At 43.4% G+C, this 22920-nt stretch overlaps 1 protein-coding gene across 1 annotated transcript; it reads left to right on the top strand.

The window, feature by feature from the left end:
• Positions 1-2347: 2347 nt before the first annotated feature.
• LOXL1 (lysyl oxidase like 1) lies at positions 2348-22920 on the top strand. Its single transcript, XM_026687267.2, has 7 exons — positions 2348-4764; positions 12533-12641; positions 17918-18055; positions 18983-19139; positions 19773-19868; positions 20764-20879; positions 22680-22920. The coding sequence occupies exons 1-7, from the start codon at positions 3576-3578 to the stop codon at positions 22684-22686; spliced, it is 1812 nt and encodes a 603-aa protein (XP_026543052.1). The 5' UTR covers positions 2348-3575; the 3' UTR covers positions 22687-22920.

Below are 22920 nucleotides of genomic sequence, written 5' to 3'. Positions count from 1 at the left end.
CAAGCAAGGCTCCCCTTCCACCCCCACCCCAGCCCCCACCCACCCCACCGAGCATGGAAAATAGGCTAAGATAGACTTACTATTTATATACTCTTCCTTTCTGCCCATAACTGAGAGGCCGGTCTCAGGGGAATTTTCCAAAGGCAACTTAAAAGCTGCGGACACTTGGACGTGTTGATATAGTTAATTGTACACAGGGTGATGAGAAGTTTAAGAAAGCTGATAGGGATGTGTGGATACTCAGCAGTAAGAGTTAGACTTCTGGTCTTTCTTTAGCGGGTCCTTCAAGAATCCTTAAGGCTGTTGGGTCAGTTCTTTAAATCTCCTTCAAGTTATAATGGCTGATTCCCTTGGTGGATCTCTCTCGTCCTCTCTATCCCTAAGGTGGGATCTTGGAATTCCATCCAAGGAACAAGGTGAAGCCCCGGTTGTAGTATTTCCCTCCCATGCAATCAGGTCACCTCCATCTCAAGGTGCTTCCATGTGCTGAGAAAACGAGGTTGTCTACCTTCAAACCCAAGAGCAGATCAGGCACAAAACGGCATTAACTCATGATTTGTTCTTGCTTGTGTTCGGTGAGCTCTTGTTTTCAGTGAGAAGAATGTGGTTTAAGATGCATAGCCAAAAAGGCGTTAAGAGTTGTTCACCTAATCTTACATAGCTTTTTCTCTGGTAATATTGCACTAATAACTAGAGCATACAAAACATTTGCTAGACCAATACTCGAATACAGCTCATCAGTCTGGAACCCACATTACGTATCTGATATTAACACAGTGGAGAAAGTCCAGAAATATTTCACAAGAAGAGTTCTCCACTCCTCTACTCGTTGCAGAATACCTTATGCCACCAGACTCGAAATTCTAGACCTAGAAAACCTACAACTACGCCGCCTTCGGTCCGATCTTAGTATATAAAATCATACATTGCAATGTCCTACCAGTCAATGAATACTTCAACTTCAACCATAACAACACAAGAGCGCGCAATAGATACAAACTCAAGGTTAATCGCATCAAACTTGATTGCAGGAAATACGACTTCAGCAACAGAGGGGTCAATGTCTGGAATACTCTACCTGACTCTGTGGTTTTTTTCCCCAAACCCCAAAAACTTTAACCTTACACTCTGTACTATTGACCTCACTCCTTTCCTAAGAGGTCTGTAGGGGGCGTGCATAAGCGCACCAATGTGCCTACCGTCCCTGTCCTATTGTTTCTTTTCTTTTCTTTTTTATTTTTCTTATATGTATCCATGTATTCATAACTATGTTTTTACTTATACCTATTACCTTGTAAGCAATTGACAAATAAAAAATAAATAAAAATAAATCTGGATTAGCTTTACCAGGCCTTACATCTCATCCGTTTGGAACATCAGCTGGCCTGTTTCACCCCTCAGATATAAAGAAGGGCAGTCAATCTCTCCTTCTGCTATTTTCCTTTACTCACACCTGTTTTCTCAAAGTTCTTTTTGTGTGGCATTTTGTGAATCCTTCTCTCTCACATAGCTGAGCACTACGTGCTTCGAAGTTGCAGCCTGTTTCAGCTCCCTTCCGGACATTGGCAGGCAAAACCTAGGGGTGGTGGGGGGAAAAAATCAACAGGGGCCTTTTTCAGGAATGAAATGAAGCAGATTTTGGATTGGAAATTGACTTCAGAAAGAAGAGAAAGGTTACCGGGTTGCTTCAACAGGAAACAGCCTCAAAGCATAAGAAAATATTGTGGGTAAGCTGACACTTCTGTGCCCTGTCAGGGAAGCAATCATAAACTCAAACCTTGAGTTTAAGAAAGTTTAGCTTTAGCTTGTTTACGTTTCAGTTCATTTTATTGTCCTGACAGGCAGAACAATTAACCAGTAGATTGTTTTGCCTCCAGAAGCTGCGGGTGCTCCATCAGTGGAGGTTTTTAAGAAGAGATTGGACAACCATTTGTCTGAAATGGTGTAGGGTTTTCAGCCTCAGCAGGGGGTTGGACTAGAAGACCTTCAAGGTCCCTTCCAACTCTGTTATTCTATTGTATTCTATTGTCATTGCGAAATTAAATGCCATCTTCAGTGTTCAAGAAAGATGTTATTGATTTGTCCTTCTGCTGGAAATGCTCCGGTGTTGATTCACCCACTTGAATAAACTTACCTGCTGTTCCAAAACATAGAGAAGCACATAAACGAGAGGAGGGCAAGGGGAGGACATTTAGGCAAAGTCAAGAAAATAATTCACATTAGAAAGGATCGTTGTGCTTTGTTGCAGCAGGGAATTCTGTGTTTATCAATGATCTCCAACTAGCAATTCGCTTCTCCCTTTTATCTCCCTTTCCCAGCGTCTGATAACTCTGAAAATCTTTCTCACCGCACTTATTCGTCTCTATCAGGGGTCTCCAAACTTGTGAGCTTCAACTCCAAGAATGTCACAAGGATAAGGGTGCTGTTTTGTTCCCTACAGCACCTGAGCGCAGGATGGATGGAAGCTTAACGAAAGAGATATGCGTGCTGGAAATAAGGAGGAATTTCCTGACAGTGAGAACAATTAATCAGTGGAATGGCTTGTCTCCAGAAGTTATGAACGCTCCAACACTGGAAGTTTTAAAGAAGAAATTGGAGAACCGTTTTCCTTGGATGGTATAAGCACTCCTGCCTTGGCGGGGGGGGGGGGGGGTGGAATAGAAAACATCCAAGATCCCTTAGAGCCTTGTGATGGTATGATTCTTTTGTGACTTTTTTTTTAAAGAGCAAGCTTTTGCCAAAAAATTTCTGTCGACTGAAAAGCATACAGGAAGGGCATGCCTTTGTTCCGAGGTTCCCAACCAAGAAAATAAAATAATATTTGCGGGCTGAGATGGAAGACGCATGAATGATTCTGTGCACATTCTCCAAGCTTAAAAATCCTAGGGCATGCTATAAACCGTTTGGTTTGACTTGGAGAAGTTGTGACTGTCCCTTTTTCTTCGCCTGGTTCCAGGAAGCCCAAGAAAGCTGGATCGAGCAGCTCTTTCTTTGCCGATTTCGGAAATATGCCACCTAATTTTTCGCTGAACTTTTCTTTTCGGGCTAGAGGGAGAGAGAGTAACGCTGGAAGGCTAACCATTGAAAACTGGCTGGTTTTAGGACCCTGTGAACAGATTGCTTGTAGAAGGTCCTAAAACATCCCCGAGAGCTGGTTGCTTATTCATTCAGAGCACGAACAAAACCATCCAGCAACTGAGATCCACCAACTTCCTTTGCGAACAAGGGAATGTAAAAAAGAAAGAAAGAAAAAAAGAAAGAAACCCAACACACAGAAGACCAAAAAATCAAGGAAAACTTTTGAGGTTCTTCTCTCTTCTCTCTCCCCTTTGCTCCAGAGCCTCATTCTTTGCAGGCTTTTTTCCCTCCATAACCTCAAGATGAAATTTGCTGAGAACTGCTGGGACGTCTTAGCACAAGTGAGGAATGGACAGCGTTGAGATCGGCTTGCGGAGGGAAGCAGAGGAGGAAAGAAGCCAGTCCTTAGAACTCAGCCCCGGGGGCTGTTTCACGGAGGTGTTTTCCTACTCCGACGAACGTCCACCAAGGTCAAGCCTGTTGATCTCGGCCTCAACATGACAGCTCACGGCTTCTGGGACCTCTGGGTATTGATGGGTTCTGCTGCCTTCTTCCTGGTCCGTGGACAATATCCACAACAGGGCAATGCGGACAATGGTCACTGGAGGCAGATGATCCAGTGGGAGAATAATGGGAGGCTGTACAGTCTCCTGAACTCCGGCTCGGAGTATGTCCCGGCCAGCCACGTAAGAGCCGAGAGCAGCGCCAGAGTGATGTTGGCCGATGCTGCCGCTAACCAAGGACAACGCACTGCAGGGAACACTCGAAGGCAAGCGCCAACTTTACCCATCAGGTCAGGATCTGATACAGTCCGGGGACAAACCAGGCACCCCTTTGGCTTTGGGCAGGTCCCAGACAACTGGAGAGATGGAACCACCAGAGACAGTAGCTCCAACTCCCATCGACCTTGGTCTTCCACGCCTCGTCAACGGCAGGTGGGCGCTGCGTCCTCTTCCTCTTCGTACGTCGCGTTTGGGCAGCTCTACCCACAGGGCAGCTACCCTCAGCCCCCTTATGCCAACCAGTATGAGGCCTATGACCCACAGGCGCCACGGGTGTACGACGAGAGCCACAATTACTACCGTACCACTGGGACGTGGGGCGGCGCTGTGGCAGCCGCCGCAGCCAGCGCTGGGGTGGTGAACCCTTTTCAACCCAGAGCGAGGTACGAAGAGTATTCAGAGGAGCAGAATCCCTACCAAGCTCAACCCTATGCCCCTGTCCAGGAGAGGCCGTATGTGCCTCCCGCCCAACAGCTCCCATCTCCGGATGGCTTAGACAGACGGTATTCCCACAGCCTCTACCACGATACCGGAACTAGCTTTGACCAAAATGTCCCGGATTCCTACGCGTCTACCCAGAATCAGGGCCAAGGAGTCCCTCTCGCAGACAACTTACATGTCCACTCTGCATCGCCTGCCAATGCTGGTACCGGCTATGGGAACGAGCCATGGGTGAGGCAGTATCCTCCTTTTGGGCAGGTTCCCGAACAGCCCTACATCCCTGCCCGCAACGTGGAACCCCAGCCTCCTTTCCGGCCCTTAGACCCCCAAGGGGTCCCTCGGCCCGAGCCCTACCTTCCTATCCGGAATTCTGAAACTCCCCAAGTGATTCCAGACAACCAAGGGGTCAACCAAGGCCGCATGAGTGTGGGCAGCATCTACAGACCAAATCAGAATGGACGCGGTAAGTCTTTGACTACGGCAGGGGTCTTCAAACTCGACAGCTTGAAGACTTGTGGACCTCAACTCCCAGAATTCCTCCTCCAGTCATGTTAGCTCAGGAAATTTGGGGAGTTGAAGTCCACAAGTCTTAAACTCGCCAGGTTTGAAGACCCTTGGACTATGGGAAGAGTGCTTGAGGGGGCGGGGTGTCTCCTGTGGGATTTTGGAGAGTCCCAAAATTGGGACAGCTTAGGTTCCTTAGCTTTCTTTTTGGATTAACAAAAACCCAAATGGGTGATTTTAATACCAGAGCAATGATGCTCAAAAGAATCATCTTCATCATTTTAGCCATTGTCTATCCGCTGTAGAATGGAGGCCTCTTCCACATGTTTCCAACCCATACGATCCCAAGCTTTCTTTGGCCAACTGGGCTCAAAATACTTGTTGATGTCCTTGATCCATCTTGTTTTAGGTCTCTTTCATGGACACTTTTGATCCACTGGGATCCATTCTATGACTGCCTCGGTCCATCTGCCATCAGTTCTTCTGGCTATGTGACCAGCCAACCTCCATTTCTATTCTTTTACTCTTTTGAGAGTATAGTTTGTTTTTTAATCCACGTGGAGGTCTTTCTATCTTGTCTTGTGATGCAGAGCATGGATCTTTCCCTGCCTCTTTGCTCCATGCATAGCTTTTGCATCGATTGGGAGGTTATGATTGTGAGATCAAGATAATATACTATCATAACTAGAATAGGAGGTAGTGCCAGACATCAAAATTGTCTAAGGAAGTGCTCCTTAGAAGATTCATCACAGTCTATTTGTAATTTCTTTCAGTTTCATGTCCACATTAACCTCTAAGGTTTTTATCTATAACATCTGTATGGTCAAACTATGGCCAACTGTTGCTTTCCAAAGCAAATCAGGAAACCATGGGTTGAAATCCTGCATGATATTGAAGCTTAGCTTATCATCATATCTGAGCTAGTCACCATCATTATCTCATCAAGTTGGAGTAAGGTTCCGATAGATATCAAGGTGCCCAATACCTGTCCTCTCCCCCAAGGGAACACATCTTTTTCTTTTTCCTTATTTCAATTAGTTTTGCATTTAGTTGTCTTTCCATCTTCCCAGTTGTCAACGCAATCCTCAAGATTTATAGCTGGGCAACCTTCCCAGGGCAGACATTTTCCAAAGTCTTCCCAGTACCGTTCAAGTTGTAGATGGACTCCCTTGTTAGCCCAAAATTTCAGGACTTGTTGGAGTAAGTAAGGATGAGTAGATCAGATTCATGGTGTGAGCCGTGAATGTTCTTTATTATCTCCTTTTCTCCTGAAACGTTCCTTTTATGAATTATGAAGCTTGTTGGGAGGAAGACGCTAAACTACAGGTGAAGGGCACTGTCCAACTATTTACAAAGTCTGCACTATTACTATTAATCTTCTCATCACTCCTTATCACCCACCCCCTCCCACTTGTGACTGTATGACTGTAACTTTGTCTCTTGTATCCTTAGGATTTATATTGACTGTTTCCTGGTATGATTTGATTGCTTATTGTACCCTATAACTATCATTAAGTGTTGTACCTGATGATTCTTGACTCTTGACGAATGTATCTCTTCTCTTATGTACACTGAGAGCATTTGCACCAAGACAAATTCCTTGTGTGTCCAGTCACACTTGGCCAATAAAGAATTCTATTCTATTCTATTCTATTCTATTCTATTCTATTCTATTCTATTCTATTCTATTCTATTCTATTTTCTATTCCATTCCATTCGATTCAATTCGATTTTCTATTCAATTCTATTCTATTCTATTTTCTAGTCTATTCTTATTGTATCCTATGACTATCATCAAGTGTCATACATGATGATTCTTGACTCTTGATGAATGTATCTTTTCTTTTATGTACACTGAGAGCATTTGCATCAAGACAAACTCCTTGTGTGTCCAATCACACTTGGCCAATAAAAAGAATTCTAATTCTAAGAACATGAGGTCCACAACGGCCCTTCAAGTTCTCACATCCCTCAATCATGTACCAACCTCTTGCTTTGCCGAGTAATGCACTGCCTGCTCATTGTTCTCCAGATGTTCTTCCAGTAAGGAATGGCAAACTAATCAAGGGGAGAGCCAACCTAGAACCAAGGAGACATTTCCTAACAGTGAGAACAATTAATCAGTGGAACAACTTGCCTCCAGAAGTTGTGAATGCTCCAACACTGGAAGTTTTTATGAAGAGATTTGATAACCATTGGTTTGAAGTGGTGTAGAGTTTCCTACTTGAGCAGAGAGTTGGACTAGAAGACCTCCAAAGTCCCTTCCAGTTTGTATTATGTGTTCTATTTAGTGTTTCCCTTAACTCACACTTTCCTTTCAGATCCAGCCACCCATTCCCACGCCTCTCCACACCCTTTCTACCCAGCTGATGTACCTTTGCATGTTTTCTAGCCCCACTTCTCACCCACTATGCTGCTTCTCCCCACCCCAGTGATGTTTTTCGATCTTGCTGCTGGGACAAAATCGCAGAGGTTTTTAAAAGTTGTTTTGTTTCAATTACAAAGCGGTTTTCTTCCTCCCATCAACCCAGAAGACAGTAACGCCAGGGTGGGAGAGACAGAGTTTCAGTATTCTAGCGCCCTCTACTGACAAACAAAAACATTGCACGTTTTCTTAGTTTGGCTGTTATTCCCACCAATAATAGCCCTTCTTGGAGATAGATAGATAGATAGATAGATAGATAGATAGATAGATAGATAGATAGATAGATAGATAGATAGATAGATAGATAGATAGATAGATAGAGAGAAGAGATAGATAGATAGATAGATAGATAGATAGATAGATAGATAGATAGATAGATAGAAAGGCAGGATAGATGATAGATAGATAGATAGATAGATAGATAGATAGATAGATAGATAGATAGATAGATAGATAGATAGATAGATAGATAGATAGATAGATAGAGAGAGAGAGAGATGACAGATAGATGATAGATGATGGATAGATAGATAGATAGATAGATAGATAGATAGATAGATAGATAGATAGATAGATAGATAGATAGATAGATAGATAGATGATAGATAGGAGAGAGAGAGATGACAGATAGATGATAGATGATGGATAGATAGATAGATAGATAGATAGATGATAGATAGATAGATAGATAGATAGATGGATAGATAGATAGATAGATAGATGGATAGATAGATAGATAGATAGATAGATAAGAGAGAGAGATGATAGATAGATGATTGATAGATAGATAGATAGATAGATAGATAGATAGATAGATAGATAGATAGATAGATAGATAGAGGCAGGCAGAGGGTAGAGGGTAGAGACAGAGATAGAGATAGAGATAGAGATAGAGATAGAGATAGAGATAGAGATAGAGATAGAAAGAAGGAAGGAAGGAAGGAAGGAAGGAAGGAAGGAAGGAAGGAAGGAAGGAAGGAAGGAAGGAAGGAAATTTTAAAAAGATTCAGAATGCAAAAAACCACAATAAAAACAATTAAATATAAGGCACCATGAAATATTTTGAAACAAAAAAGGGGGACCACTTCCTATTTTTGGCCCTAAACCTATCTCCTTTATGGAGGAAAACCTGCTGTGGTTTTCAGAAAGGACACCATTATGCGTGTGTGTGTGTGTGTGTGTGTGTGTGTGTGTGTGTGTGTGTCCCCTCCTCATTTAAATGTTCCCTGACTCCAACAGTGGAGGACTCCATCACTAAAAGAATCAGGAAGCTAAACTAAGCCTTGGCTCAGTTTGCACACTGCCCTAAGCTGTGGTTTGCAAATAAACTGCAATTTGTAGCTTAGCATAACGGGGGAATAAGACTCCCTGGTTTGTCGTCCCCCCCCCCCTTGTGATTAAAGCAATTGGAGCAAAATTCCCTAAGCCAGGGGTGGCCTGAGACAAAGTGAGGGCTGAGATAAGCAATCTATCTTTTTAAACCCACCCCATAAGCCCCCCACCTCCAGCTGACCAAATGACCAACAGATGCTAACCGCCTGCCTTGGCTCTATCCACATGTCTCTGATTAGATTTATTTCCCTTTGCATTCCTGTATATATGTACGGCGGTCACTTAGCAACGGCTCCACTTAGCATTCCTGCCTCAGTGTCCCACCGGGGTGGTTTTCTTTCTTTTTTTTTCCCCCATGCCTGAGTAGGCGTTGGGGTGATTAAATTTCCTCCTTTCTGCTTTCCACTTACTAAACCCTGGCTTGGTCTGCAAGGGAGGAAGCGGGAGGACGTTTGTGAGATAACAACCTCACAGCAACTCTCCTTCCTTTCTGGTGCGTGGAAACCCTCCCACCCCAAAAGAGGCCTTGGCCGTCTTTAACCAAAGGGAGCCTGGAGCAAATTCCTTCTTCTGGATAATTCAGTTCTGTCCGGTGCGGAATCTCCTCTCTAGCTGTCTCCCCCGGAGGGAAAATCTTTCAGATGTAAACAAGTCAGATAAGGTTGCTAAGCACATCAAAGCTGTGTGTGTTAGGCCTGAGAAGAAGCAGAACGTGCCCAGATGTTCTCAGATTCAGAACAGAGCTGGAAAGGGACCTTGGAGGTCTTCTAGTCCAACCCCTTGCTCAAGGAGGAGACACTATAGAACCGTGATGGCGAACCTATGGCGCGAGCCCCAGGTAAAGTTACCTCACTGCGCATGCGTGCGCCTCCCAGCTTATTTTTGGCCTGTTTGGGGCCTTTTTCGGCTTCCCAGAGGCTCGAGGTAAGCCTCTGCAACCTTTGCAGGCTGAAAAACAGGCCCGTTTTGTCACTTCCTGTATTTCTGGAAATTCCGGAAGTGACAAAACGAGCCCATTTTTCGGCCTACGAAGGCTGCGGAAGCTTCCCTCGAGCCTCTGGGAGGCCTAAAAAGACCTCAAATGGGCTGAAAATCAGCTGGCAGGTGCAGTGCAGGCAAGGGGGCGGTGGGGGAAATCGCGCATGCATGTGTAGGGGGCGGTGGGCCTCACGCATTGCCTTCTGGGTGCTGGCACATGAGCACACGCGCACAGGACAATTTTTGGCACAGGAGCCCAAAAAGGTTAGCCACCACTGCTATAGAAGTTGAGACAAGTAGCTGTCCAGGCTCTTAAAAACCTCCAGTGATGGAGAGTGCCCACGATTTCTGGTGGCCAGCTGTTCCGCTGGTTAATTGTCCTCACTGTTAGGAAGTTTCTCCTTAATTCCAGGTTGGTTAGTTTCCATCCATTGTTCTTTGTCTTTCCTTCTGGTGCTTTGGAGAATAATTTGACCCCCTCTTCTTTGTGGCGTCCCCTCAAATACTGGAACCCTGTTATCATGTCCTCCCTAGCCCTTCTCTTCTCTAGACTAGCCAACCCAAATCTTGCAGCTATTCGTATGTTTTAGTCTCCTCTTAGTTGCTCTTCTCTGCACTTTGTCCAAAGTCTCAACCTCGTTTTTTTGTCGTGTGTTGACCAAAACTAGACGCAGGATTCCAGATGTGGTCTTCTTGCTAGATTTTATAAAGCGACACTAATACTTCACGTGATTTTTGATTCTATGTTATGATGTCTATGACTCAAGCAGTGGTGGGATTCAAAAAAAAATTACTACCGGTTTTGTGGGCGTGGCTTGGTCAGGGGAAGGATACTGCAAAATCCCCATTCCCTCCACACCCCACTAACCTGCTTTCCAGCTCTGTTCTCCTGTGCAGGGCAACAAAAGGAGACTCAGCCCGTCAGCTGGGACTCAATGGGAGGCGGAGAATAGATGGGGTTGGCAGGCCCAGTCAGAGATGGGATTTGCTGGTTCTCCGAACTACTCACAATTTCCGCTACCGGTTCTCCAGAACCGGTCCGAACCTGCTGAATTACCACCTCTGGATTCAAGTGATCATCCACTAGATCTCTTCCAACCCTACTATTCTAAGTTCTAAGTTTCAGCTCACCTAGTTGTGTGAGCCTTCCTCCGTCTAAGACACTTATGGAAGACGTCTCCCTCTTAGATTATAGTATTATAATTTTTTTGTGGAGACAGTTGTCTACTCAAATCAACCAAAAGTGGGGGAGTTTTTCCTCCCTCCTCAAACCTCCTTTGACTTCTCTTAAAGTAAGCCTCCCCTGTGGCTGACATCAGCAGAATTTATCAATTGAGAAACAGGAAACCAGAGCTAAACTGGTGACGTGATCTCTCAGTGGAGATTGGCCGGAAAAACAAGAAGGCATTGTTCCTTTTTCTTTCTTTCTTTTTTTCTTTTTCTTTTTTTTCTTGTGGAAAAACCGTTCAGGGGGGCCGCGGGGCGCTTGTCAAAACCCACAGCAGAGTGTTTTTTTGGGATCCAGCTTGACTAATCTCATTTGCATGCTGGCTCGGTTTCTTTTTTTCAAGCGAGTCTCTTCGCTCTTCAAACAAATGTTGCCAGGAGTGGAGGGTAGGGGAGACAGAATCAAGCGGCTTCTCAGCATCTCTTCATGACTAGCCAGGGCCTCTCTTAAGTCTGTATGTGCTTTGAAGAAGGATGTCTCAGACTATGGAGGAGGAGAGAAAAGCGAGGGATGGGAAGCTTCAAAAAAAAGGTCTACGTAGATTGGTTGCATCCAGTTTTGGTCATCACGATGGGCAATGACTTGTCTGAAATGGTATAAGGTCCCCCTGTTGAGCAGGGGGTTGGCTAGAAGACCCCCAAGGTCCCTTCCAACTCTGTTATTCTGTTATATATGAAAAAGATGTAGAGGCTCCAGAACGAGTGCAGAAGAGAGAAATAAAAATGGTTAGGGGACTGGAGGATAGAACATAGGAAGAACGGTTGCGAGAAATTGGGTATTTCTACTTTAATGAAAAGAAGGACTAGGGGTGATGTGATAGCAGTCTTCCAATGTCTAAGGGGCTGCCCCAAAGAAGACGGGGTCAACCTTCAAAGTACATGAAGGCAGGACAAGAAGCAAAGGATGGAAACTGATCAAGGAGAGAAGCAACCTTAGAATGAAGGAGAAATTTCCTGATTTTTGCTCAAGCTAGTTGCTTCTCTTTAACCATCCAAGGATGCGGTCAAATAAATCAAAATGGCAAAGTTCCAGCTGTTGTCTATGTGTTCCATCTTCACAAAAAATCTCCAGAACCGTAAAGCCTACAAACTTGACGTTTATCACTTATGTTCCTCTTGGCTCCTGGGTGCTCACTAAGAAAGGATTTTTCGAAATGACCACCATAACATTAGTATTTCAAATATTATTGTTATTATTAACAAGCTCTGATGTTAAGGAGTTCTACTCCCCCTCCCCACCTGAAAAGAAATCTGTTCCAAATGCAAAACACAAGCAGAGGAGAGGTCTTTCAGTTTCAGTTTTATTTTCACAGCACCAAGCAGCTTTAGTACAGAACAGTTGAGCTAAAGCACGCCCAGGCTCCTTGCTGTCTCCTTCTTGCTCACACAGCAAATACTGCTTCCGTTTCCAAACAGCCCTCAACTCTCCTCACACACTGACAGGATGCTAGCCAGATGGATACCGATGGATGCTGGTAGGCAGAGGCAGAATTTTCCCCCCTTATTTTCCTCCCCAAAAACTAAGCCCGATGACATAGTTTCATAGCGAAGCACGAGTATCCAGCTAGTAACTTAATTTTAAAAGTTAAACATTAAAGATTAGCAGGTAAGAGGAACAATGGTAGAATGATGGCCTTCTGTTCTGGAGAACTTAGAAAGTCAGACCAGCAAAACCCTGCTGGACTTCAATTGAATCCTGATGCCTTCTCATCAAGTTTGCATCCTACTTTCAAAGCTCTTCCCAATTCTTGCTTCCCCCTCTTAGGTCTCCCTGATCTCGTACCTGATCCAAACTATGTCCAAGCGTCCACTTATGTTCAGAGGGCACACCTCTACTCACTCCGTTGCGCAGCTGAAGAGAAGTGCCTCGCAAGGTAACCCTCTCCATGTTTCCCTTCTTTGCTTAATCATTCATTTGTTCCTTCGTTCACTTGTTCAACCTGTGTAGACAAGCAAGGCACAGCATCTCTGAGTGGGATGCCAACAAATTAGGAGCGATTTTTACCAGAAAAAAAAAATCAAATGGGCCAGACTAACCAGTAAGTTATCATAGATACATTGTTTATCATTCTGTCAATTCAACTATAATTCTATCTTTTATTTAACATCTGTCATCTATCATTCCAAATCTTTATCATTCTAACTATAATTCTATTGATCTATTTATCTGTCATATATCATTCCAGATCTTTATCTATCATTCTAGCTACAAATCTATTGATCTATTTATCTATCATGTCATCTACCATTCCAAATCTTTACCATTCTAATTATAATTCTATTGATCTATTTATTTATGTGTCATCTGTCATATATCATTCCAGATCTTTATCTATCATTCCAGGTACAATTCTATTGATCTATTTATCTATCATGTCATCTATCATTCCAGATCTTTATCATTCTAGCTATAATTCTATTGCTCTACTTATTTATCTGTCATCTGTCAGTTATCATTCCACATCTTTATCTACCATTCTAGCTATAATTCCATTGAACTATCATTCCTTCTACCCTGGAGAAAAAGTGACTTATGACCATTTTTTCACACCTACAACCATTTGACCATTTTTCACACATATGATCATTGCACCATCCCCAAGGTCACCTATATCTAAAATTCAGATATTTAGCAACTGATTCTCACAATTATAATGGATTGTGGTCATTATGATGGGATCATGGGATTTCCTTTTGCAGCCTTTTGGTGGGCAAAGTCAATGAGGAAGGCAGCTTAACTATACCACCATGTCACTAACAGAACAACTGCAACCATTCATGTAACAATTCTGACAAGAGCGATTGTACAATGGGGCAAAATTATAACTGTCTCGCTGAGCAACACAAATTTTGGGCTCAATTATTGTCATAAGTTGAGGACTACCTGTAAAAGAAATCTCTCCAAGTGTGATGACCCAAAGGGGCGTGGCACAAAGGCAACACAGTCAGATAATCAGTAGGAGTCCCTTTATTAGCTCCAACTTTGCCCCCAATGTCCAGGTTACCTTCTGGCTGGATAAAAACTCTCCCAGGAACAGCCTTTGACTGCAGAGAATCAAGTCCAAAACGCGGTCAACAAAAACTGTAACTTAAAGTCCAACCAAGGCAAGATTAGATAATTAGTTCGGCAGGGCAAGAGAAGGAATTCCAGGCATGAAGGAATGGCAATAACTCAACACAGTTGGGAGGATGTCAGGAACACAGATAACCAAAGTCAACACAAAATAAACTCACGTTTGTTCCCAACGGATGCCGCAGTCAACATGCCTCTCTTTTAAACTCTCTTCCCAGCTGTGGCTAATGAAGGGAATCAGGGCCCTTTCCCTCCCCCATAAGCCATGCAACCCATGTTGCTCTCTTCTCCATTCCTCCCTGCCTGTCCTTGGATGAAGAGGGGTGGGCCTGGGTCTTCCTCTGAACTCCCTCTTCCTTGTTCTACCTCTTCCCTGCTCTGCCCAGCCGGACTTTGCCCTAGCCCAGTTTCCTCCACAGCCAAGCTCTTCATCTTCCTCCTCAGATTCAGACTCTGGCAGGGGCATGACACCAAGTGTGAAGAGGATTGCAGGCTAGTTTATGGTGGGGGGGGGAATAGAAGTAAAAGTCAGATATGGCAAAGGTTATTCTTAATTTTGAAGTCAGGTGACGAATGCCAACGGAACTGAGGAACAATGGTGAGATTTCACTGTCAGCAACACCAAGGAAAGCCTGAATTTTGTAGAAGAAAGCGAGAGGAGGATCTTCCTAAAAAGAAGCCAAAATAACAGAGGGGGTAGGAAACATATTCAGCACCAAACATGGTTGGCAGCCCTTAATATAGATTTTGAATATATTTCCTTGCTTTAAAAAAAAAAAAAAAACTGGAAACTTATCCAAGCCACATCGACTGGCCTCCCAACGTAGAATGATAATTTATTTTAAAAGTGGGGAAAAATACTCAGCCTGTTCAACTCCATTAAGCAGGGATGTAATTGAAGGAGGATTGGACAGCCCGTTCAAGAAGGCCCTTAAATGGAGTTTAAGGAAGGAAGGCTGAAAAAGAGCTCAACAAGATATTATCTGCGCGGATTGGAAAAAGCTGTATTTTCAGGGAGATGGAGCTAGTTTGCATGTAGTTTAAACTAGGGTTGTCCAATCTTGGTGACTTGAAGCCTTGTGTACTTCAACTCCCAGAATTGGGCATTGAAGTCCACAGGGTCTTCAAGTTTCTAAGCTTGGAAACCTCTGATTTAAACTTGGATGACTGCATCTGATGAAGCAATCATCAGATGCAGTCATAGTTCACCCAAAAATACTTCTGCCTTTTATTAAAACATCCTGGGCTGACTTCCGGTTTGAAGGGCTTCGGCGACAGACAGAAATCCGTGATCGTGCGCGGTTTCTGTCTGGGCTCGCCGCTAGAGCGCCCCGGGCCGGCTGGTTTGGAGGCTAAGCCACCCCGTAGAGGTGGTGAAGAGGGGGGAGACCGCCAGCAGGGTCGAGGAGAGCCGCATCTCTCCTCCTCAGCTGGCCATTACTCCCTTTCCCGAAGGCGGTTGCAGCGGTGGGCAGAAAGGGCCACCACAAAGAAAAACTCGACCGGAAAAGAATGTGCAGGAGGAAGATAAGAAGTGAAAGTTTTGGCTGACCAGGTTAAATTGTAAAAGCAACAACCAAGGTACCCTGGAATTTAAACTTACAAAAAATAACATCGCTCCCAAAGAAGAGTCGGAAGCAGCAAAGGAAAGTGAAAAGGGAAAGGTTTGGCTTTTTTCCCCCTTCTCTCTCCTTCCCTATACTGACAACTAAGAGACTTAAATAAGAAATTGGAAAAATCCGCTTTGACATCAATAGGCAATTAAGCTGAAAATAAAACAAAATGCCAAAGGGATAATAAAGATTTCTGGACATTAAAAACTTTCTTTTTCATAAGCAGGAAGGGAGAGAAAAAGAATAAGGGCAGGATCTGGAAGAGGGAGGAGACTGCCTGGAATTAAAAAGAATCTAAAGTAAAACTTCAACAAGACTTCTAAAAGATACATTTTAACTGAAACTTTGCAACTAAATAGTAACCCCAGGAAGAGAAAGTAGGAAAAAAAGAGCAAAAAAGAATCAGCTTGCGTGTATTTGGATTATTTGGTGATCTTTGGATTTTTGGTTATTATATTTGAATGACTAAAATCAATCGGGTGGTTGTTTAAAAATGTATACAATGGCACCACTTCTGGATGAATTGAAAATGGAACTTAAAAAGTACAAAGAAGATGCACAAGAAGGGAAGGGTTCTTTTGGCTTCGTCTTTCAATTCTTAGAAATGGAGATTTGGAACTATGAGAAACAACAAGAAAAGACTGCAAAACAAGAAGACTGGGACAAAGAAGAAGCCATCTTTCATGAACAAGTAATTCTATGTGGGGAAGAAAAAGGAAAGGGGAGAAAGAGAATGGAGAATTTAAGACTTAAAAAACAACCAAAGAAAAGAAAAATAATTCGAAAAATAAGTATAATACTGGAAAGCAACAGAAAAGGGGAATACAGAAGAGAGAAATAGAGGTAGAGAGTCAAGGGGGTAAAAAGGGGAGAGAGAAGAAGAGAGGGAAGAAGGAAAGGAAAAGAAGTTACAAAGGACCGGAGCAAGATATAGAGAAACAGGACCTATTTAGAGATAATGGGTGAAGATCTAACTGAAAAAGGGATTCTGTAAAGGTACATAAGATTGTATTGTTATATTAGTAATAGAAATAACTTTAGAAAATTGGAAACAACATATGATTAAAATGAGGGATAAAATAGTTAGTGTAATTTAGTGAAATGTTTGTGAATAAAATAAGTGAAATAAAATAAATGAGAAAATTGAATTAGGAAGGAACGGGAACATTTTAATTAGTTAATGTTTTATAAAATATAAATGAAGAGGGGGGGGAATTAACTATGGAAAGCTTATAATTGTTCCCATAGAAGTATGATATTTAATTGAAGAGTAATGTTAAAGATGTTAAGACTTTAATGCATATTAATATTAATGATAGAATTGAATTGGAATGGAATGTTGTTTTAATTATATACATTTATAATTTTTTTTCTTTTTTTAAGAATACAGTGTGTATTTTAAGAATGTACCAAGCAGAATCCGAATGGAAGTTATGTATTATAATGAATGTTACAATTTTAGGGAAAAGATATAAAGGGGTCCATACTCCAATCAGTAACTACAGGAGAAATTTTGTTTAATGAGAAAAGATAATAGATAATTGAAACAGGACAGACAAAAAATATAAATACAATGATTTGAATTGAGATGAGATAATTAAAATAAAATTGAGAAAATTAAAAGAGGGGAGAAGCTATGCAGAAAATGTAAAATAGTAATAAGATATGGAATAGAATATAAAAATGAGCATGAACCTGAATTTGTGTCTGTACGAAGAAATGTAACCCGGGATTATGCTGCTTTCAAAAAAGATGTTTTATTTGTATTTTTTTTTCTCTTTGTGAAAACTCAAATAAAATTTACAAAAAAAATAAATCCTGGGCTATTTACAATTCACAAGCCACAGCTTCACACACACACACACACACACACACACACACACACACCAGTATAAGAAAAATCTACTGTCCTAATTGTAAACCAATGGATGCTTTTTAAAAAAATTTATGGTGTTAAACAAGATAACCCGATCATCAACAGCTATATAGGGTCCAGATTGAACCTTGGCCAACTCTATACCCAACCTTCCAGTTTGTTCAGGTGTGAATGGTATTTCTAATTCTCCTTTGCCCAGGAGGTTCAAGGAAACTGACCCCTGGGCCTTCATTCTCCATCTGAGCCCCACAACATGAACCCTTTGAAGCAGGAAGAGCAGAGACAGAGCAATTGGCCCAGAGACACCCAAAGAACTCCAGAATGGAATGGAGACTTGAATCTTCTTGATCTAAGCCAAGGGTCTTCAAACTTGACAGCTTTAAGACTTGTGGACTTCAACTCCCAGAATTCCTCCTCCAGTCATGTTAACTCAGGAATTCTGGGAGTTGAAGTCCACAAGCCTTAAACTTGTGGTTTGAAGATCCTTGATCTAAGCCCACTGTTGTAATGACTAAACCTCCTAAGTTGATTCAGTTGAGCACCAAAGTTATATTCCTGCTCTCATATCTCGGTTTCATCTTCATCCAGCACGGCTTACACTGCAGAAGCGACCGATTACGATGTCCGCGTGCTACTGCGTTTCCCGCAGCGAGTGAAGAACCAGGGGACGGCAGACTTCCTGCCCAACCGAGCCCGTCATACTTGGGAATGGCACAGTTGCCATCAGTAAGTGTCCCTCAATGTCAGAAACTGGTGTGTGAAAGCGTGCGGTGTTCTTGTTCAATTCGCCCAACCGGCTTAACCAAGGTTGTTCACTACCTAGCAACTGCATTCCCACCCAGCACTAAAACTGGTTGGCTACAAGTTGCTTGTTTCGGGATGTTTAGCCTAACGAGTAAACCCTTCTCCACTCTGTCTATAAGGTTATGGGTTCAAAGTTTTCTACACATCCAGAAGACACGTCAGGCCCGAACCAAGAAAGACATGTGGTTGATTCTTCCAAACTGAGTTGTTGTTGTTTTTTATTGTATCACACCTATCAGCGAAATCTTCTCCTATCTGAATTTACAATATAATCTGGGACCTATTGAGAAGGAGCTCTCTTCACCCTCTTTCTCACACACGTGATATCTGGGCTGAGTTGCCTCTTCCTCTTCTGGAATTCACCCTCTCCTTCCTGGGGATCTACCTTCTCACTACATCCCATCACACCTTGGTACTTGCTATGATTGACACATTTTCCTTGTTTATTTGTACTCTCAGACTAGAGGGCAACCAAAGCTGAGGCTTCACACTAGAAGCCACAAGACCCCCTCCCCTAAGGAGAGCTTCTAGCTCCCCCTTCCCCCAAATACAGCCCTGAAACCAGGGCTTCAGAAATGAGATGGAAGGTAGACCCACCTTCTGACGGTCATCCTTAGCATTCAGATTCAAAACTTGTTATGGGCATCTTCTCATGTGAAAACCTTCCTGTAGGCGATGTTGGGTTTCTTCTAAGCCAGGGGTGTCCAACCTTGGCAACTTTAAGCCTGGAGGACTTCAACTCCCAGAATTCCTTTGCTGGCTGGGGAATTCTGGGAGTTGAAGTCCTCCAGGCTTAAAGTTGCCAAGGTTGGACACCTCTGTTCTAAGCAATCCTTCTCCATTCTCCAGGCATTACCACAGTATGGATGAGTTCAGCCATTATGACTTGCTGGATGCTACAACAGGGAAGAAGGTGGCTGAAGGCCACAAAGCTAGCTTCTGCCTAGAAGACACCACGTGTGACTTCGGGAACCTCAAGCGCTACGCCTGCACATCACATACCCAGGTGGGTTTACTTTGGGGTGCAAAGACAACCTTTTAATGACTGATTTCCAACTTCCAAGACTGTGGAGGTATGTTGGCAATATCACGATATTGCTAGAGAGTCCAGGTTGACATTTTGGACCCAACTCTTGGGGTTTAGAAGAGTTAGTGGGAATACTTAGTGAGAGCAGGTGCATTAGAGTTATTTAGAGCTGAGCACATATCTTTGGGAGTGGGTGTTTAAAATTGTGCTACATAAAAAGGGGCAGTTTACTATGAAATCTTAGCAGCCCAATCTTGGAGGATTTCAGAGGCTGAAAATCCCTGAGTTTTAGCCAAAAGGTGTGTGTGTGTGTGTGTGTGTGTGTGTGAAGTTCCATTTAAGTTGATTAGCAGTTGAAATCCTAGTCTTTGGGTCTATTCTTGATGGAGGAGAGGGGAAAAGAAGGAGAGGAAGGAGGAGGAGAAGAAGAAAGAGGAGGAGGAGGAGGAGGAGGAGGAGATGATGTAATTCTGTGCCATGCCTATTTTCCCATCAAGCATCTTTTCGCAGTCTGACAACTGTTATCTTTCAAAATGTCATCAACATTTGAACCCAATATTTTTTTAAAATTATCCACTTCAAAGTTCAAGCCATGTTTTTGTTTTCTTCCAGGGTCTGAGTCCAGGTTGCTACGACACTTACAATGCTGACATAGATTGCCAGTGGATTGATATCACAGATGTTCAGCCTGGGAATTATATCCTTAAGGTGCGCCATAAAATTTTGAACTTCCCTAATGTTGCTTTCTATTCTTTAGGGAAGTAAAGACTGTGTTATAAGTGAAAAGTCCACTTCAAATGACTGTTGAAAAGTGAGGGCTGGAGATGTTGACAGTATAATCAGACACGTCAAGATGACAAAGACACAACGGTGCTTTCAAACCTTTGCCAGGTTGTGTTGCAACACCCATAAAAGCTGGTTTTCAATCATAACATCATGGTCACCATCTCAATTTTTAAATCATACTCTACAACAATGTCTGTCAGCCTCAGCAACATTAAGATATTGGTTGACCAGGGAATTCTGGATGTTGAAATCCATACATCTTTAAAGTCACTGAAGTTAAAATTGCTGCCCTAGAGACACCCCTCATGGGGGTGGGCCAAAATACATTGATGAGCAAATCAAGGGACTAAATGACATGCCTTTCCTATCTAAGAAGCTGGTTGGTAGGTTGGTTGGTTAGTGGGTTGGCTGGTTGGCTGGTTGGTTGGTGTTGGGTGAGTGGGTGGGAGGTTAGTGGGTTGGCTGGTTGGCTGGTTGGTTGGGGTTTGGTGGGTGGGTGGGAGGTTAGTGGGTTGGCTGGTTGGCTGGTTGTGGGTTGGCTGGTTGGTTGGGGTTGGCTAGTTGCTGATTGGTTGGTTAGTGGGTTGGCTGGTTGGCTGGAATTGGTTGGTTAGTAGGTTGTCTAGTTGGTTGGGGTTGTCTGGTTGGTTAGGGTTGTCTGGTTGGTTAGGGTTGGCTGGTTGGTTGGGGTTGGTTGGCTGGTTGGTTGGGGTTGGCTGGTTGGTTGGTTGGTTGGTATGTATGGGAACTTCTCCCTTCTTCCCAGTTCTGTATCAAAGAGGTTGATTTCTTTTTTCACCTTCTCTCAACCTCTCAGGTTCAGGTAAACCCCAAATATATTGTGATGGAATCAGACTTCACCAACAACGTGGTAAGGTGCAACATTCACTACACCGGGCGCTTTGTGGCTACCACAAACTGCAAAATATCCCAGTAAGCCTCTGGAATGACTTTCTCTTTGGGAGCATGGATAGGCTGAGTCCAATTATTTTGTGGGATGGTCTCTAGCTTTGAGAGGCCCACCATGAGACTCTTTGAAACAAATGTGGCCCCCACTGTCCATGGGATCAGAACTTGGATGCATCATCTTAAATCTGGTTCAGTGTTAGTAGAGGTAGGGTTAGTTTGATCCGAGAACGAACAACCTGTCAAAATGATGGGACTCTTTATTGGCCTGAAGTCATCTTCTCCCAGAGCAGATGGCTGTGATGACCCAGGGTGGGATACAAAATAAACACAGTCACAAAAAATAGGTGAAGCCCCTTTTATTCCTTCACTTTGCTTCCAAGCTCCAAATATCCTTGACTAGAAACAAAAAAAACTCCACCACAAGCAGTTACAAGGAGGAGGAAATGCTGTTTAAATTATAAAGAGTAAAAAAAAACAACACAAACCAGGCAAGATAAGGGCTTGAAGACATCCACAGATATCAGAACACACACTGGAAAGGATGCCAAACTCAGAGAGGAACCATAAACTAGAGATATTTCCATGCTTTGTTTCCAGCACTCGCCTGTACGCATGTCCGTCCTCTTATCCAGTTGTCATAGCTGCAGCCCATGAAGAGGATCAAGGCCCTCTCCTCCCCCATAGACCACGTCTCTCCCTTATCCTCTCCTCCCTGCATGCCCTAGGATGGAGAGGGGATGGGCCTGGGTCCTCCTCTGACTGCTCAGCCGGCCTCTGCCCTTCCCCAGCCTCCTCCACAACCTCTGGAGTCACACTTCCCCTCCCTGTTGGCTGTTCCTCCTCTCCCTCAGAGTCAGTCTCCACCAGGGTCATGACAATGGCCTTCATGAGCAAGGTGGATCCCTTTCCTGCTCCACCCCCTTATCAGTAATCTAATCCAGTAGGTTTCTGGATTTGACAAGCTTCCTCAATCTGGATCACCTCCATTCAATCTGTGTGACAATGTCCCTCAACTTTTCTCCCTGACCTGTAGCCCAAATCTGGCAGGGATTGCATGTCTAAACATCTGGAAGGGGTCCATCTGGTGAAAGCGATAGAAAACCTTTTCAGAAGACCTATGGCATTCAGTCAAGTCATAACCAAGTTTGTAGGAGCTCTATCTTCTGCTTGTCCATTTACCCTTCAACTCCAACCTTCAGTCTATTCACTCTTAGATCCAAAGAGCTAAAAATGGAGCCTCCACCATCAAGAGTAATCTGCCTGAAGATTCCAGCTGTTTAAATTGGGAGCAGCATTGACCTAATCCAACTGGGCTGTCCTGATGTTCTTCTGTGTCATTTGGACAGGCACCTAAGCTTCATTAATATGCAAGTTCCTAGGCAAATAAAGCACTTGGAGCAATCCCAAAGGTGCTTTCCGAAAGCGGCAACTGGACTTTCTTGAGTTTTCTTGGAAGACGTTTCGCTTCTCACCCAAGAAACTTCTTCAGCTCAGAGCTAAAGAAGCTTCTTGGATGAGAACTGTCATTAACTCATCATCCTCTTTTTAATGACCCCCATAATCCCTTGCAGGGTGGAATTGCGCTTGCAGAGTATTTAATGGCCGGATGCTGTTCCTGTCACCAATGCGGAGTTTTGTTCAGCAGATATATTCTCATTGTGGCCAGAGAGAGAAATATCTGCCTCTACGTAGGATTGAACTCACAGCCTCCGAATTGTGAGGCGAGAGCTCCACCTCCACGCCTGGCATGATCTGAACATAATTCTACTGTTCCTGGATTTGCATCTGATACTGGACTTCACTCTCTTGGTTTCTCCTTTGCAGGTCTTGATTTCAACTAGGATGGCAACAGCTCTTCCCACCTTGCTTAATTGTCCTCTCTCGTCTTCTGCAAAAGCCTCTTGCAAGGTGAAGCCCGCTAGGAGGGAGTGGCCTCATCACACCTGGAGCCTATACAGAAATGGAAATCATTCCTCAGCTTCTTCTTCTCTCTTTTTTTTTTTTTTTTTGAGACTATGTTAAATGAAATGTGTCACTTCAATACTTTTTATAAATACGTTTGTTC

Source organism: Notechis scutatus, chromosome 11, assembly GCF_049901735.1.
Source record: "Notechis scutatus isolate UNSWTSFEM ecotype Mainland chromosome 11, rNotScu1.2, whole genome shotgun sequence".
In the NCBI taxonomy this organism is placed as follows: domain Eukaryota; kingdom Metazoa; phylum Chordata; class Lepidosauria; order Squamata; family Elapidae; genus Notechis; species Notechis scutatus.
Note: the sequence above shows the minus strand (reverse complement) of the source record. Positions and strands in the feature narration are given on the sequence as shown.

What these genes read in the sequence shown, in the direction of transcription:
- LOXL1 (XM_026687267.2), top strand. Translation starts at nt 3,576, where the DNA reads ATGACAGCTCACGGCTTCTGGGACCTCTGGGTATTGATGGGTTCTGCT. An exon ending in GAATGGCACAGTTGCCATCA is followed by an intron (nt 18,056 to 18,982) that starts GTAAGTGTCCCT and finishes TCCATTCTCCAG; the next exon opens with GCATTACCACAGTATGGATG. An exon ending in CTGGGAATTATATCCTTAAG is followed by an intron (nt 19,869 to 20,763) that starts GTGCGCCATAAA and finishes TCAACCTCTCAG; the next exon opens with GTTCAGGTAAACCCCAAATA.